The 15,230-nt window shown below is 35.2% G+C and overlaps 1 protein-coding gene across 4 annotated transcripts in view; it reads left to right on the top strand.

The window, feature by feature from the left end:
• DPYD (dihydropyrimidine dehydrogenase) overlaps window positions 1-15,230 on the top strand; it is an 879,000-nt gene that overhangs the window by 28,622 nt on the left and 835,148 nt on the right. For all 4 annotated transcript variants that reach the window (XM_057500453.1, XM_036883856.2, XM_036883855.2 and 1 more), the window contains one exon: window positions 3,632-3,742. In XM_057500453.1, coding sequence (XP_057356436.1) covers window positions 3,632-3,742 — 111 coding nt within the window. Of the gene's footprint in view, window positions 1-3,631; window positions 3,743-15,230 lie in introns of those variants that run through there.

Raw genomic sequence — 15,230 nt, 5'->3', positions numbered from 1 at the left:
TGAGTAATGACCAGTATTGAAGAGGAAGCATGTGTTTATAATTTAAAATGCATAAAATAAAGGAAGCTTAATGGTGCATCGTGTTTGGATAATCAATATTGTGATATAAAACAAAGTCACATTTTTAGAGAAAGGACACGTCCGCCAAGTGGCTTTATGCAGTCATAATTCACACTCTCAAATAATAGTGCAGTTCCAATATTTTGGGGCTGAGACTTAATGCTTTTATTTGGGTAGTGAGGGCTTGTCATCATAGTCAATACGGGCCTCTCTTTATGTTCTGTAAGGAAGAAGCTGTCCTTAGATGCAGACTTCAAATTTGTATGTTTGCCAGAATAGCGTTGATGGACTACACAGTAACAATACATAACCCTGATTTGATCTCATGTGTAAATCTATCTCTGGATTATATTTTACCATTTCTTAAACTAAATAAAATCAGTGCCATGAAATTTTCTCAAAATCTGTTTTTCTGCCTCTAAAATCAGAGGCATATTTTTATTGTGTTACTGAAGTGATTGGGAGAGCCAAAGGCCAAATTCTTTGCAGGGAAAAAAATCCCCCTCTATAAATAATATGCCTTGTATCTGAAGGGGTTAACGGGCCTCTTAAAGTGCTCAATCTATCTAGAGAGGGGACCCTATGACCCTGTTAGGACCTGGCTTTAGTCATTTCTTAGGAAGAATGCAATTTAGAACTCTCCTGTATTATTCTGCCAGCTGCTTAGTTATTGATGATATTGACTTTTAGTTTGAAAAGTCTTGCTTCGGAAAATTGTTTTTAACAGCTCTCAACCACTCATATTCTGTATTTTTATTTTATATCACTTTTCATTTAGGATATTATTAAGTCAAATCCTTGGTAACCATTTTCCACAATCCAATTTATTTTTACCCAAGATCCATTGAATTCAACTCACTGCCTTTTTGGAAAAGGTTAACCCAATATTTCATGTTATGTTATACTTTCTAGTTATGCAATGTAGAAGAAAAGTTACTGTGATAAGCACCCAATAAATTGCATTTAGAATGGTTATTCTCAAAAGTCACATTACTGTGCTGACATAGATAAACATAATCATTTATCACAATATGGTTTGTGGAAGTAAAAACTAAAATAAATGCAGCCATCTTTCTTGCATATTATCTATTTTTTTTCTTTAAATATTGGCCACAATAACTACCTTTTAAAAATGTCATCTTTTTATATACCAGCTTGAATTAATGTATGAGATTAGTAATGGTTCCAGACTGAATAAACAAACAAAAACCTGCATTTATTTTATAATAAGAAAATGTTTTCAACTTTTAAATATAAAAATGTTTTCTGATGTTGGCTCTTATTAAAAGGTTGCTTTGGCATTATTTCACCATAAGAAATAAACCATTTAAAACTATAGTTCTGTTATATGTTTGCTGTCCAGAAGATATAGAAACCTAAATTGTTCAACTGAAGAAATACCATGTCCACCATATATAGGGATTATTAAAAATAATGTTCATTTGTATTGGGCTAAAAAAGTTAAGTTCCAGTGGTGTTTTTTACAGTCAATAGCAGTGAGATCTGCTGAAGGTAGAATTTATCTTTTTTTTGGTCTATTAACAGCTTTATTCAGGTATAGTTCACATACCACACAATTTACTCATGTGCACTGCTGAATTCAGAGGTTTTCAGCATATTCACGGAGTGGTGCTACCATCACCACGATCAATTTTCATCTCCCCAAAAAGAAACCATATACTCCCCATTTACCCCAACCTCCCAGTCCCTGGCAACCATGGTTTATTTTATTTTTTATAGATTTGCCTGTTCTGGACATTTTATATAAATGGAATTATGCAATAAGTAGTATTTTGTAACTGATTTCTCTCAGTTGGCATAGTTTCTGTGTTCATCTACATTTTCTGTGAATTTCCAAAATTCCTTCTGTAATTGATATTTAATTCCATTCCATTGTGGTTAGAAAACTTCTTTATATGATTTTAATTCTTTTAAAATCCTTGAGGCTTGTTTTATGGTTTAGCATATGGCTGATCCTAGAGACTGTTCTGTGTACACCTGAGAAGAATGTGAATTCTGCTGTTGTTGGGTGGAGTGTATAGATATTGGGTCTAGTTGGTTTATAGTGTTACTTGAGTCTGTTTCCTTTTTGTTTTTGAGAATTTTTTCTTTTATTACTTTGACAATCTCATCCAGCTCCTTTCTGACCTCTATTGTCTCTGATGAGAAGTTAGCTGTTAAACTTTTTGGAGTTCCCTTGTACATGAAGACTGATTTTTATGTTGTTGCTTTTCTTTTTGGTTGAGTTGTAACATTTTTACTAATGTATCTATGTGCGGATCTCTTTGCATTTGCCCATTTCCCATTTGTTGAGCTTCTTGGATGTATAGTTTAATATTTTTTTCCTTTTTTAAGAATCAAATTTGGAAAATTTTCAGCCATTATTTATTCTTATATTTTTCTTTTCTTTCCTGGTACTCCCACTACAGCTTTTGGTGTCCTTAGTGCTATAACACATATTAAGAGTCTGTTGATTTTTCTCCCTTTCGTCTCTCTGTTCATCAGATTGCATAATCTCTCTTGATCTCTTTTATGTTCAAATCTACTTATTGAGCCCCTCTAGCAAGTTTTTCATTTTAGTTGTGTAGATTTCACCTTTAGGTTCTGTTTCATGATTTTCTCTGTATGAATGCTATCTATTTGATGAGGTATTGTCATCACATCATCCTTAAAATGGCTGCTTTGAAGGTTTTGTTAAATCTGACACCTGAGTGCTCTGAAAGGCAGTTTCTGTTGTCTGCCTTTTTTCTTGCATGGTCACACAACCCTATTTTCTTGAATGTCTTATAATTTTTTAATTAAAAACTGAACATTTCAGATAACATTTACTGTAGCTCTTCTGGATGCTTATCTCTCTCCCTTCCCCCAGGATGGGAACTTGTCATTATTTGTTCATTTGTTTAGTGAATTGATAGACTATTTTAGAGGTCTATTTTCTCTAATGTATGAACTTCTAATAGCGCTCACACAGGGTGAAGCCTTGGGCAGCTGCACATTACTCTGGGATAACAAGGGTTTCAGGAAGCTTCCCTGTGCCTTTTTCTCTGATTGCTCTGTGAAATTGTCTACCTGCATTGGTATTACACCCAGTTCTTAGTCTCTATTGATTCGTCTACTCTACGTAAACAACCTGAACTTATTTACTTATCTAAAATTTTGAGGTAGTAGAAGTTTGTATGTTAAATTAGATAGTGCATGTGAAAGCAATGTAAACTCTAAAAACTTAAATTGGAAAATATTGTTATTACTAGTTTAAATTAAACCTGGAATGAAGTGCCTCTTTTCTTATTTCATTCTTATGTAAGAACTCTAAGTATAAAATTTATCTTACAGAGTTATTTGTTACAGTTCATGTGATTTTTAAATCATCTTATCATTAATATATATTCTTATAAAATCAGCTGGGATATTACCTAGTAAATGACAATTTAAATAAGTTTATTGCAATAGTAGAAGAAAACAACATTTTTAGTATATACCTTTGGGGTATGGAGAATATTAACATAAAATTTTGATTTTTTTAATGCCAACAGATTGAAATATGTTTATACATTTTTTATACTGTCCTTAGAGTATCCTGGCTTTAAATCCTCGAACACAAACTCATGCAACTCTGCATTCTACTTTGGCCAAGAAATTAGACAAGAAACATTGGAAAAGAAACCCTGATAAGAACTGCTTTGTAAGTACCACTGATAACATGATTTCACACTGAAAATGATATCACACTACACAGACAATATTTTACATATATTGGAAATACAAATAAATATGTGAAAGTACAACTATTGTTTTGTATTTTAAGTATTTTGTATTTGAATAATCTCAAGTGTGCTTAATTTTACTGATTAGAAAACCTATTGAAACAGGTAAGAAGCATATTTAGTTTGGTGACAAAATTTCTTCTCTTAAAAATTGATAAAATTTATGTTAAAATTGTTTTGTATAATGATGCAATGATACAGAAGAGTTTCTATATTAGAGATTAAATTCTACTGAATAAGGGTATACTGGTATATACAAACTATTGTAAAATATGATATGGGGGAACATATGAACATTTGATGTTTAATATGAATGTCTAATATCAGATGAGGTGTAGGAGAAAGAATCTCTGAGATTACCGATTGCTAGAATGTTATATACCTGGGCCCAAGAGGTAATTAGGGCTGGAACAATGAAGCCATAAATGGGGATTTAATTCAGCCTTGGAGGCAATATTTAAACTGTTATATCAGCAGCTTTATCTTACAAATCTTTAAATTTGAAAAGCCATTTTCTTTTAACCTGATTTTCCAAAATTAATTTCCCCAAAATTGCTTTTCGCAAATTAACTAGTGAGACAGTTAATAGTATTAGCTTATTTAACATTAGCTCTTTTTTGTACTTTGTATATACTACCTAAAATAATTATTTTTGTTTATTTTTATGAACTCTTCTTTTTCTTCATATGAACTCTGAGGATGGGAATTGAGGGTACGTGTACATGTGCATATGTGTTTATCTGATTTTGTATTTATTTTTTTGTCATTGGCTACCCAGAAAAGGTTTTGTTTTGTTTTCTTTTTACTGAAGTGTAGTTGACACACAATATTGTGTTAGTCTCAGGTGTACAACATAGTGATTCAACATTTATGTATGGTAAGAAGTGATTACTGTGATAAATCCAGATACCATCTGTCACCATACAAAGTTGTTATATTTTATTAATTACATTCTTTATATATACTTTGTGTTGTATCTCCATGTCTAACTTACTTTATTACTGGAAGTTTGTGCCTTTTAATCTGCTTCCCCTATTTTGCCTATCCCCCCAGCCCCCTACTCTCTGTTAACCACCAGATTATTCTCTGTATCTAGGAGTCTATTTCTGTTTGGTTTGGTTTTGTGTTTTAGATTCCACATGAAAGGGAAATCATATGATATTTGTCTTTCTCTGTCTGATTTATTTCACTTAGCATAATACCTTCTAAGTCCAATTCATGTTATTCCAAATGGCAAAATTTCTTTCTTTCTTATGGCTAATACACTATTATCTATGTTTTACTACATCTTTATCCATTCATCTATCAGTGGACATTTAGGTTGCTTCTGCATCTTGGCTATTGTAAATCATGCTACAATGAACATAGTGGTACATATATCTTCTCCAATTAGTGTATTCATTTTATTTGGCTAAATACCCAGAAGAGGAATTCCTGGATTGTATGGTAGTTTTATTTTTAATTTTTTGACGAACCTTCATACTCTTTTCCACAGTGGCTGTACCAATTTATATTTCCACCAACACTGCACGAGTTCCTTTTTCTCCATATCCTGGTCAATACTGTATCCCCGAGTGTTATTTACTTTTTGTCTCTTTGTATTTTATTTTGTATTTTTGATACTAGTCATTCTGACTGGTATGAGGTGACATCATGTAGTATTGATTTACATTTCCCTGATGATTAGTGATATTGAGCATCTTGTCATGTGTCTGTTGGCCATCTTTTTGTCTTTGGAGAAATGTCTTCAGTTCCTCTGCCTATTTTTTAAATTGATTATTTGCTTTTTGATATTGCATTGTGTGAATTCTTCATATATTTTGGATATTAACTCCTTACCAGTTATATCATTTGAAAATATCTTTTTGCACTCAGTAGGTTGCCTTTTTGTTTTATTGATGGTTTCCTTTCTAGGAAAAAGCTTTTTAATTTGATGTAGTTCCTTTTTTTTTTTTCATATTTGCTTTTGTTGTCCTTGCCTGGCAGACAGATCCAAAAAAGTGTTATCAAGAGTGATGTCAGGGAGCTTACTCCCTGTGTTTTATTGTAGGAGTTTTATGGTTCCAGGTCTTACATTTTCCACTTTGAGTTTATTTTTGTATATGGTGTATGAAAGTGGTCCATTTTCATTTTTTTGCATGTAGTTGTGCAGTTTTCCCATCCCCATTTATTGAAGAGACTATCTTTTCCCCATTGTATGTTTTTGACTCCTTTGTTGAAGATTGATTGTATAGGTGTGGCTTTATTTCTGGATTTTCTATTCTGTTATTATTCTATGTGTCTGTTTTGGAGCCAGACCATACTGCTTTGATTACCATAGCTTTGTAGTATAGTTTGAAATCAGGCAACATGATACCTCTAGCTTTGTTCTTTTTTCTCAAGATTGCTTTGGCTATTTGGGGTCTTTGGTGGTTCCATAAAAATTTTAGGGTTATTTCTTCTAGTTCTGTGAAAAATGCTGTTGGTATTTTGATAGGGATTGTGTTGATTCTATAGATTGCTTTGGGTAGTATTGCTACTTTAACAATGTTAATTCTTTCAATCCATGAGTACAGTATATCTTTCCATTTATTTGTGCTGTACTTCAAATTCTTTCATCAATGTCATAGTTTTCAGAGTATAAGTTTTTTACTGCAATTTTTAGAATGAAGAAAAATAAATAGAAATACAGAGAAACAATATACCTTGAGGTGAGAACCCAGTCACTCAACGGCAGATCTGGATTTGGAAATCAGTTTTCCTTTCTCCATCTGTGTGAGTTTTGCATTCTACTATGATACTTACAGTAGAGGTCTCTGGAAGGACGCTATAGTGTAGTCCAAATTAGATCAAGGAATAGAGTATAAGACATGAATCCTGTATAATGATGTGAACAACTGAAGGGCACTAAAAAGGGATCATGTAATTTTCGTACTTAGAAAGCCTTTAAATATGATCAAGTCTAAGTCTCTCATTTTAAAGGTGAGTGAACTATGATGCAGATAAATCATATGACTGCTTAGGTCTCATTTATAGATTATTTAGCTATTTATGGTGAAGGTTTTATTGAGATAGGCTTTCTCTGTCATGATTGTTGCTTTAGTTGTTTCTATTTTATAGGCATTAGCATTTTTATTCCATAATGTTATCTTTTAAATTGAGTCTTGTTTTATCATATTTTTGTAATTGGCAAAGAGGCAGTGAGATGGGCTGTCTCTATTAAATATGTACTGACATAAATTCCTTGAACAGCAATTTGATAATATCTTTGAAAATATTGATTAACACACTGGTGTTAGCTTGCTGGAGCTACCATAACAAAGTACAGAGACTGAGTAGCCTAAAGAACAGAAATTAATTTTCTCAATGTTCTGGAGGCTAGGATTCTGAGGTCAAGGTGTCATCAGGGTTAATTTCTTCTTAGGTCTCTCTTGGCTGATAGATGTCTGTCTCTCTTCCTTGTGTCTCTACATGGTCTTCCCTTTGTACATGCTTGTGTCCAAATTTCCTCTTATAACAGCACCAGTCATACTAGATTAGGACCCACCATAATGACTTAATTACCTTAACTTAATTACCTTTTTAAAGACTGACTCCAAGCACAACTACATTCTGAGGTACTGAGGGTCAGGACTTCAACACATGAATTTGCAGGGGTACAGTTCAATAGTTCAATCTGTAACAGTATCTTTAAATTATCAAACACTTATACCCAGTAACTGATCTTTAATTAAACTATCCTAAGGAAATAATTAGGAATGTAAGCTAAGAGTTAAGTAGAAAGGGGCTTATTCAGCATTATTTATTCAGTAGAGAAAAATGTAGAATACCAATGAACTCCAACCTTTGGGTTGTGGTTAAACATATGAGGGCAGAGCCTTTCAGTGGTAAATTGTGAAACCATTAAAATTATTTTGAAATAGCAATCTGGAAAAATACACAAACTATATTATAATGTAAAAGGCATGAAAAATCACTATATTTAAGAATTATTGTGTGCATTTATATGCAAACATACCTGCACACATGTTCTTAAGTCCTCAAATATAATGGATATTAATAGTGGTTGTCTGTTTTCTTGGCACACTTGCATATTTCAAGTTTTTTATAATGAACAAGGATTAGTGGAAAAATGAAAGCTTTAAATATAAATTAACATAATCTCAGATTTATTGCTCTGGATGTATACCGTTTTGAAAACTCTGTGACACACCTGGGTTAACAAAGAACAGTTAAAGTTAAGTTCATTTCCAAAGGGTAAATACGGAACCAGGGTTGATAGCTATCCTCACTGTAGACTGTGGCTAAAGAATGAAGTTCCTTTCCCTTTCATTATGTTTCCTTTGTGCTTGCATGAAGAGTTGAATAAAAGTATCACCAGAAGATATGATTTATGTTTTAATTTATAAATTTTCATATGTGCGTTTTATGATCACTCAACTAAATTTAAAAACCTTATGTATAAGACAAACATCAAGAAGAGTCTGAAACATAGAGAAAAGGCCTGTCAGGTAGGAATACTGAACCTAAAGAACAGCACAGTGGTGAGTTCCATTTTTTTTTCTCCATATATCCCAATCATGGAGATGATGAAGTAAGAAAACCAGAAATGCCAAACGACCATACATATACACAAAAGCCCCAACAAAAGTCTTCATTCTTTGGCCAGAATAGCAGAAAAGGAATAGCCTAGCAAGCAGAAAACCTTTAGATATTAATTACTCTAGTCAAACACACCAAAAAATATCCTGACCACATCTTCTGCATTCCATAAGGGCTCTGTGGGGAGCCCAGACTTCCTCCCACTGATGAGGTAGCCAAGTGCTCCGACAGCTCTGTTGCATCAAAGTGTAGGGAGCCAGGACTTTCATCCCCATTAGCTACCCAATAACTGAGCCAGCCCCACTCACCCTCTGTGGTGTCAGTGGAGAGTCCACTGGACCTCCACCTCTATCCAGAAGAAGAGAAGAAAGAGGGTGGGGCTGAAAATATTCAAAGAGGATATCATAACTACAATGTTCCCAAATTTGGCAGGAGACATAAATCTGCAGATTCAAAAACCTGAGTGAAACCCAAAGAATTCACAGCAAGAGACATCATAATTAAACTTCTAAAACAAAATACAAAGGCAATATCTTGAAGGAAACCATCCCACTTGCCTCCAGATCTGAACAACTGTGGGCAGTTGTGTTCCAGGGTCTTGCCATGTGGCTCTGGCGAAAACCAGATGGTACCAGTGCGTGCATCCTATTGCAGCATTCCCTTTTTTTTTTTTTTTTTTACCCTATTCACCCCTTCTGTATACAGGTTTTTCCTGAAGAGCATTCACTATAAATCAGGTACACCCAAATTCCGGTCTCAAATTATGCTTTTAAAGAAAATGAATTTTAAATTGCTAAATGAAGCACTAAATCGTGGCCCTTATTAGCAGCACTTGATACAGCTAGTCATTCTGTCCTTCCTTGGTTTCCAGCACATCAAACTCCCTAGCTTTCTTCTTTCCTTATTGGCATCTCCTTCCTTGTTGGCTATTCCTCATCTTTTTACCCCTAAATATTACAGCGTGTGGGGCTCAGGTCTTTCTCTCTCTCTTCAAAGACTAGGTTGGTGATCTCATTTTGTCTTCTCCTCACTTTAAATACCATCTGTATCCAGAATCTGATTACCTCTTACCACATCCACCACTATCAGTCTTTTTAAGCTGCCAGCATTATCTCTCATCAGGATAATTTCAATAGCCTTGAAACGGTTTCCATGCTTATGTCCTTTCCTGGTAGAGTCTACTTAATAATACATCTGAGGAATCCTTTTAAAATTCCTGTGTTCAGAATCTTTTAGTAGTTTTCCAGCTTACTCAGAGTCTGTGCAGTTTCCTTTATACTATTGTCACTTCCTCTGGCCATCCTATTTAAAAATCCAACAAGCCCCCCTACCTTAACTCTCCTTAGACCTCTCTGCTTAATTTTTCTTCATAACATTAATCAGTGATATACTCTTATTTTTCACTCACTAATTTGTTTATTGTCTGTCTTTTTCCATGGGAATAAAAAGCCCAGGATGTCAAGGATTTTTGTGTTTTGTTCGTCATGTGTTTTGTTTCATAAATTGTGTCCCCAGCTTCCAGAACAGTTGGTACTTACTAAATATTGTTGAATGAATTCATGAATGAATATAACCCTTCATTTATATATTATTTACATACTAGACATCAGGATTACATATTCTTTAGTGTTATACATTTCCAGAGTACCTTTACAAGATTGTGTTTGGATTTTACAATGGAACATATAAAAGACAATTCAGATTTGTTTCCTTAGTTTATTAATGAGTAGGATTATGCTGAAAATGTTCATTTATTAACTTAACCTTATTAAAATTGCTAACTGTTGCAGCCAGGTCTAGAAACCTGGTTATCTGGATCTAGGGTGTCCTTTCCAGTATATCACCTGTCCTCTTGAAAAGACAAATAAAATACAAAAGAGATACATTGAAGTTAAGGAAACTGTGAATTGTAATGGTTGTCACGTTTTTGACCAGTAATCTTACATCATTACAGCAGACAGCCAGAGGTCATTATCAGCCAACTCCTTGACACCAAAGATAAAGATTCTATTATGTATTATGTATTTTGTTTGAATTTCTAGCTGTTTTGCTTTGGTTATAAAATTTTCTGTTCTGATTTAATTCAGATAATCCCTGATTTACCACTCTTTGTATATCTGCATCAGGGTTATGGGTTGGGTTTCTTAGAAGTCCCAAAGAAGTTTTTCCTGAGACATTATAGTCCTCTCTCCCTATCTGCCTGTCTTCCTTCTTTCCACTGTGGTCCTTGAAGCAACCCTATTTCAGGTACTGTATTGAAGGTCTCTCAAAGATGAATAAAATTTTTAAAATAAATAGTCTAAAATTGTATATTAAAATAGATAAAAATTTTGTTTTAATAAACAAATGTATAGGCTTCTTAGAAAAATAGGCTTCTGTTTGGCCTGTAAAAGTGTCCTAAAAATAGTAATTTTGAAATTTTTTACCCAGGAATTTCTTCCCTTGGCAGTTTAATACCTTTCTAGTACTAATTGGAAATTCTGAATTCAGTAGGGTATTTAAACTGGCAAATGTGTTTATACTGGTTAATGAAGCACGAAGCAGTTATTTCCAGTATCTTTTTAGCAGGTGTTCCATAACTGCTGTTTATTTTTGCCATTTTTGAAAATGTTGAACTATCCTAATTGGTAAATATTTTACACTCATTTTCCATTAGCAATATTTAAAGACCAGAAAATGTTACAGATCAGAAAACTTATCCTGGGTGAAAAAAAAAGGAAAGGTAATTAAAGACAGCCAATTAGACATGTCTTTGAGATTTTAGCTCATTTGTCTTAAACACATGACACATAATAAATGCTTACATTAAAAAATAAAAATGAGAATAAACCATAGTGTATATTAAGAATTTGCTAACTACAGTTATATTTCCAAATGCTTTAAAAAAATAACTGATTTAAGAAAAGGGAGCCCTCCTATTCTGTGGGTAGGAATGTAAATTGTTCCAGCCATTATGGAAAACAATATGGAGATTCCTCAAAAAACTAAAAGTAGAAATACCATACAATCCAACAATTCTATTTCTGGGAATTTACCTGAAGAAAATGAAAACACTAATTTGAAAAGATATATGCACACCTATGTTCATTGAAGTGTTATTTATAATAATAGCAAATATATGGAAGCAACTCAGGTGCCCATTGATAGATGAATTGATAAAGAAGATGTTGTACATATATACAATGGGATATTACTTAGCCATAAAAAAGAAGGAAATCTTGCCATTTGCAACTACATGGATGGGCCTAGAGGGTATTATGCTAAGTGAAATAAGCCAGGCAGAGAAATACAAATACCATATAATTTCACTTACATGTGGAATCTAAAAAACAACACAAAGAAACAGAAAGAAATAGACCCATAAATAGAGACAAAAGACTGATGGTTACCCTGGGGGTTGGGTGGGGGTGAGTGAAATAGGTGAAGGGGATTAAAAGGTACAAACTGAAGGCTGTAAAATAGATTACTCACAGGAATGGAAGTACACCATAGAGAATACTACCAATAGTGGGGGGAACTACACTTACTGCGTCAAGCATCTAGCAATGTATGTAATTACTGAGTCACTGTGTTGTACATGTGAAATCAAAATAATATTTTACATTAATTTTATTCCAATAAAAAAAGTAAAGAGTTCCTGTCTGACAGCTTTAAAAAAAAGTAACTTGTTTAGACCTGAGAACCATCCTGTGAGGTGGGCACTGGATTTTATCTCCATTCGTAGACGAGGAAGCTGAGGCACAGGGAGGCTTAAGAAACCTGTTCAGGGCCCACTGCTATATGGTAGAACTAGAGGTTGAACCCATGCAATCTGACACCAGAGCTCTTTAACTAGAATTTTTTGAATAAGTAAATAAAAATAAATCATTGACATTTTTCCTTCTAGGAAATGAATGACTAAAGTAATATATAGGTTTTGGTAAGTCATTTTTTTCCTGTGTAGGCTTCACAGTCTTAGTCACTGCTTTGCACATACAAAGATTCAGTCCATAGCAGGAGGTAAATATGTATGGTTTGGGAGTTGACTATGTGTGCATTTAGTTGTTTCTGGGATAAGTTGAGAGAAATAGTGAATTCAGTTTTGAGTTGCTTGTACATGTGGGACATTCTGTGTATCTTAAAAGTTTTAGCTCAGTAAAGAGGTCAGGAGTGGAGAAGAGTTTGGAATCATCAGGATACATGTGGGTAATGAAAGCCTGTGGGTATAGTTACACAGGAAATTTGTAGAGTCTAGACCCTTGGGACATTTGGGCAAGGATAGGGAGAGGCGGGTGAGACACTGGCCTCATGTGCATAATGTAAGTGTCCACCAAAAAACTCAATAATGAATATAAATAACACAAAAATATATAAAACATGTATAGAGGAGCACACCTCTTTTCTCTTTTCCCAGGCTCTAGTGTGGTTCAGCAAGGCACTGAATACTAGCCTGGCAAGGGCAGGCAGAGACAATAATTTAGTTAACAAGTATTATGAGGAGGAGAGAGATGAGAATTCCAAGAGCATACTGGGACAGTTCCTACAAGGAAGGAGGGCATTGTGTTTTTCCTCTAATACATGATTTCAGATTTGTGGTAATTCTTTGTACTTAGGAAATTATCCTTATGGTTTGCCTTGCCAGCTGGGTCCATGTGAGGTAAATGGAAATTTTCACCCAGAATTTATAACATTTCTCACCTGGCCTTAGTCCATTTACATACCAGTGGATGTTTACTACTGCAGAGCTTCTGGGGCAAGGGATGGAGATAAAATGGCCATTCTTTCCTCCCCTCCGTTTCTGGTACATAATTGATGTGGTCTTTGCCAGTCACCCGGGACCCGCCCACAGAGTTCCTTCCAGAAGGACGGGGGTGGGGGTTGGGGGAGAGCTCCTGCTGCCACTGGGCCACGGGGGGTTACTGGGCCCCGCCGGCGAACCCAAGCAAGCTGTGAGAAATGAACCCCTTTAACCCAGCCTGCCCTTTGCCTTGACTTACTTCGGTTTTCAGCGGATTCAAAGGAAACTTTTCCCTGGGAAGGGAACCCCCTTACTCTGGGAGCTACAGTCCACTTTTCATTCTTAAATTTACATGACTATTAAGGAATGAGATCCATGTAGCAAATAAAGTTATCACTCAATCTCAATCAGAAAGAGAAGGTCGAATCATTCTTGTTTGGATACCCAGCTATGCGGCTCTGTTAAACTCGACATAGAATGGGGGTCCCAATATTGGGACATATCAAATTTACAATATGGATTCCTATTTTTTGAGCTCCAAAATTTAGTGAATTTTTGAGCAGATTCACAGTGAAAAGCAATCCCTGTTCTACCTTTGCCTTTTCTTACACCATATTTTAAAACAACTTCACAAGCTTGAGTTTGCTTTCCTGAATGCTGACAATAGCTTTATTCCAAAAATAAACTCAGTGCCTGAAGGAGTTTCTGAAATAAAAAAATAACCATAACCAAGATTCTTTGCAACCTAATGCCTTCTTCAACAGGTAACGAATACATTGTTTTGTATAGAATAGAAGTATCAAACTAGAAATTCAAGCACACAGGAAATGTAACCATTTTTGTTTTCCTGTAACCTATAGTAATTTCTGTCTTGAGCTTCTCTAAGAGTAGAAACTCAATCACTGTCACCCCTTATTTCTCTGGGCTAACATCTGAGTTTCCAGAGATTTGGTGTGGCAAGTGTGGTAGGTGAAGTGAGCCCAGCTAATTCTTGATGATACTTTTCCACAAATACCCATCATCCTTCCTTCCCAGGTCCCTTCCTGCCTCCCACCTCTCTACGACTTGAAGCCCCTCTTGACACACGATAATCATTCTAATGTTTTATTCAACATTAGGGCTCAGGGAACTTCATGGTTCACTCACCTCCTCCCAGGGCTTCATTCCATTAGTGACATCATAACAGATTCTCTAGCTTGTGATTTCCATGCACCTGGCTAGTATTTGCCACCCCCTGTGTCCAGCCTGAGTAGTGTTCACTGATCCCTTTTCTCTGGGGTCCACCAATATTTCTAGGTTCTTTCCTTCCCTTTTGATCCTCCTCTTATCTTTCCATTCTTAAAATATTTATGTACTTTAGTTGGGAAGGTAGGAGTGGAGAAAAGAATTTACCTTTATTTCATCCCACTTTTCCTCCCAAACCCACTGTCAATCACACAAGTCCTTTCAGTTTCTTTGAAAACTTGGTTTCTAAAATCCTGCCTCATAGAAACTCTCTTTGTCTCACTGCTCCCTGCAGTTACATCCTTTCCTTCGAGGAATGAAACCCAGTGGCCTTGCTGCCTAATGTGTAAATTTTTGGAGGACAGTAGGAGAATTAATAATAAATAATTGTATTTATTATATAATTGTTATATATATAAACACACACACAGACATATTTGTATATATAATATGTAATAAAACTTCCCCCATCCCATAAAGTCTGATTTTGAATTTGGATTTGACAGAACTGATTATCTCTTCTTTTCTGTCCAGCAGGTTCTCAAATGAGTTCTGTTGTGGGTGGGGAGAGAGGGCAGGGTAGGTTTCTGTTTTGGGTTGGAGAGACTAAGAAAGGATGAGGACAAGCAAGGCTACCCAAAGCTCCTCTGTGGGGTCCAGGGGGCACTTGAAGGTCTCTGGGAGTTGAGTGCCCCCTTAAATTTTGTGCCATAGATGCCTCATTACCTCACCCGAGTACTGGCCTTGAGAACACCTGCCAAACAAGTGCCCCCACTGTCCCAGGGCTCCCAGTCAGCTTCAGAACTCAGCCATGTCCCCACTGAGTGTCCAAGCTTGGGTAGCACTGCCAGCCAATGCAGAGACTCAGATGACTTTGGGCAGCC

Source organism: Manis pentadactyla, chromosome 4 (assembly GCF_030020395.1).
Source record: "Manis pentadactyla isolate mManPen7 chromosome 4, mManPen7.hap1, whole genome shotgun sequence".
Lineage (NCBI taxonomy): Eukaryota > Metazoa > Chordata > Mammalia > Pholidota > Manidae > Manis > Manis pentadactyla.
The sequence above is the reverse complement of the archived record's forward strand: the minus strand, read 5'-3'. Positions and strand labels throughout refer to the sequence as shown.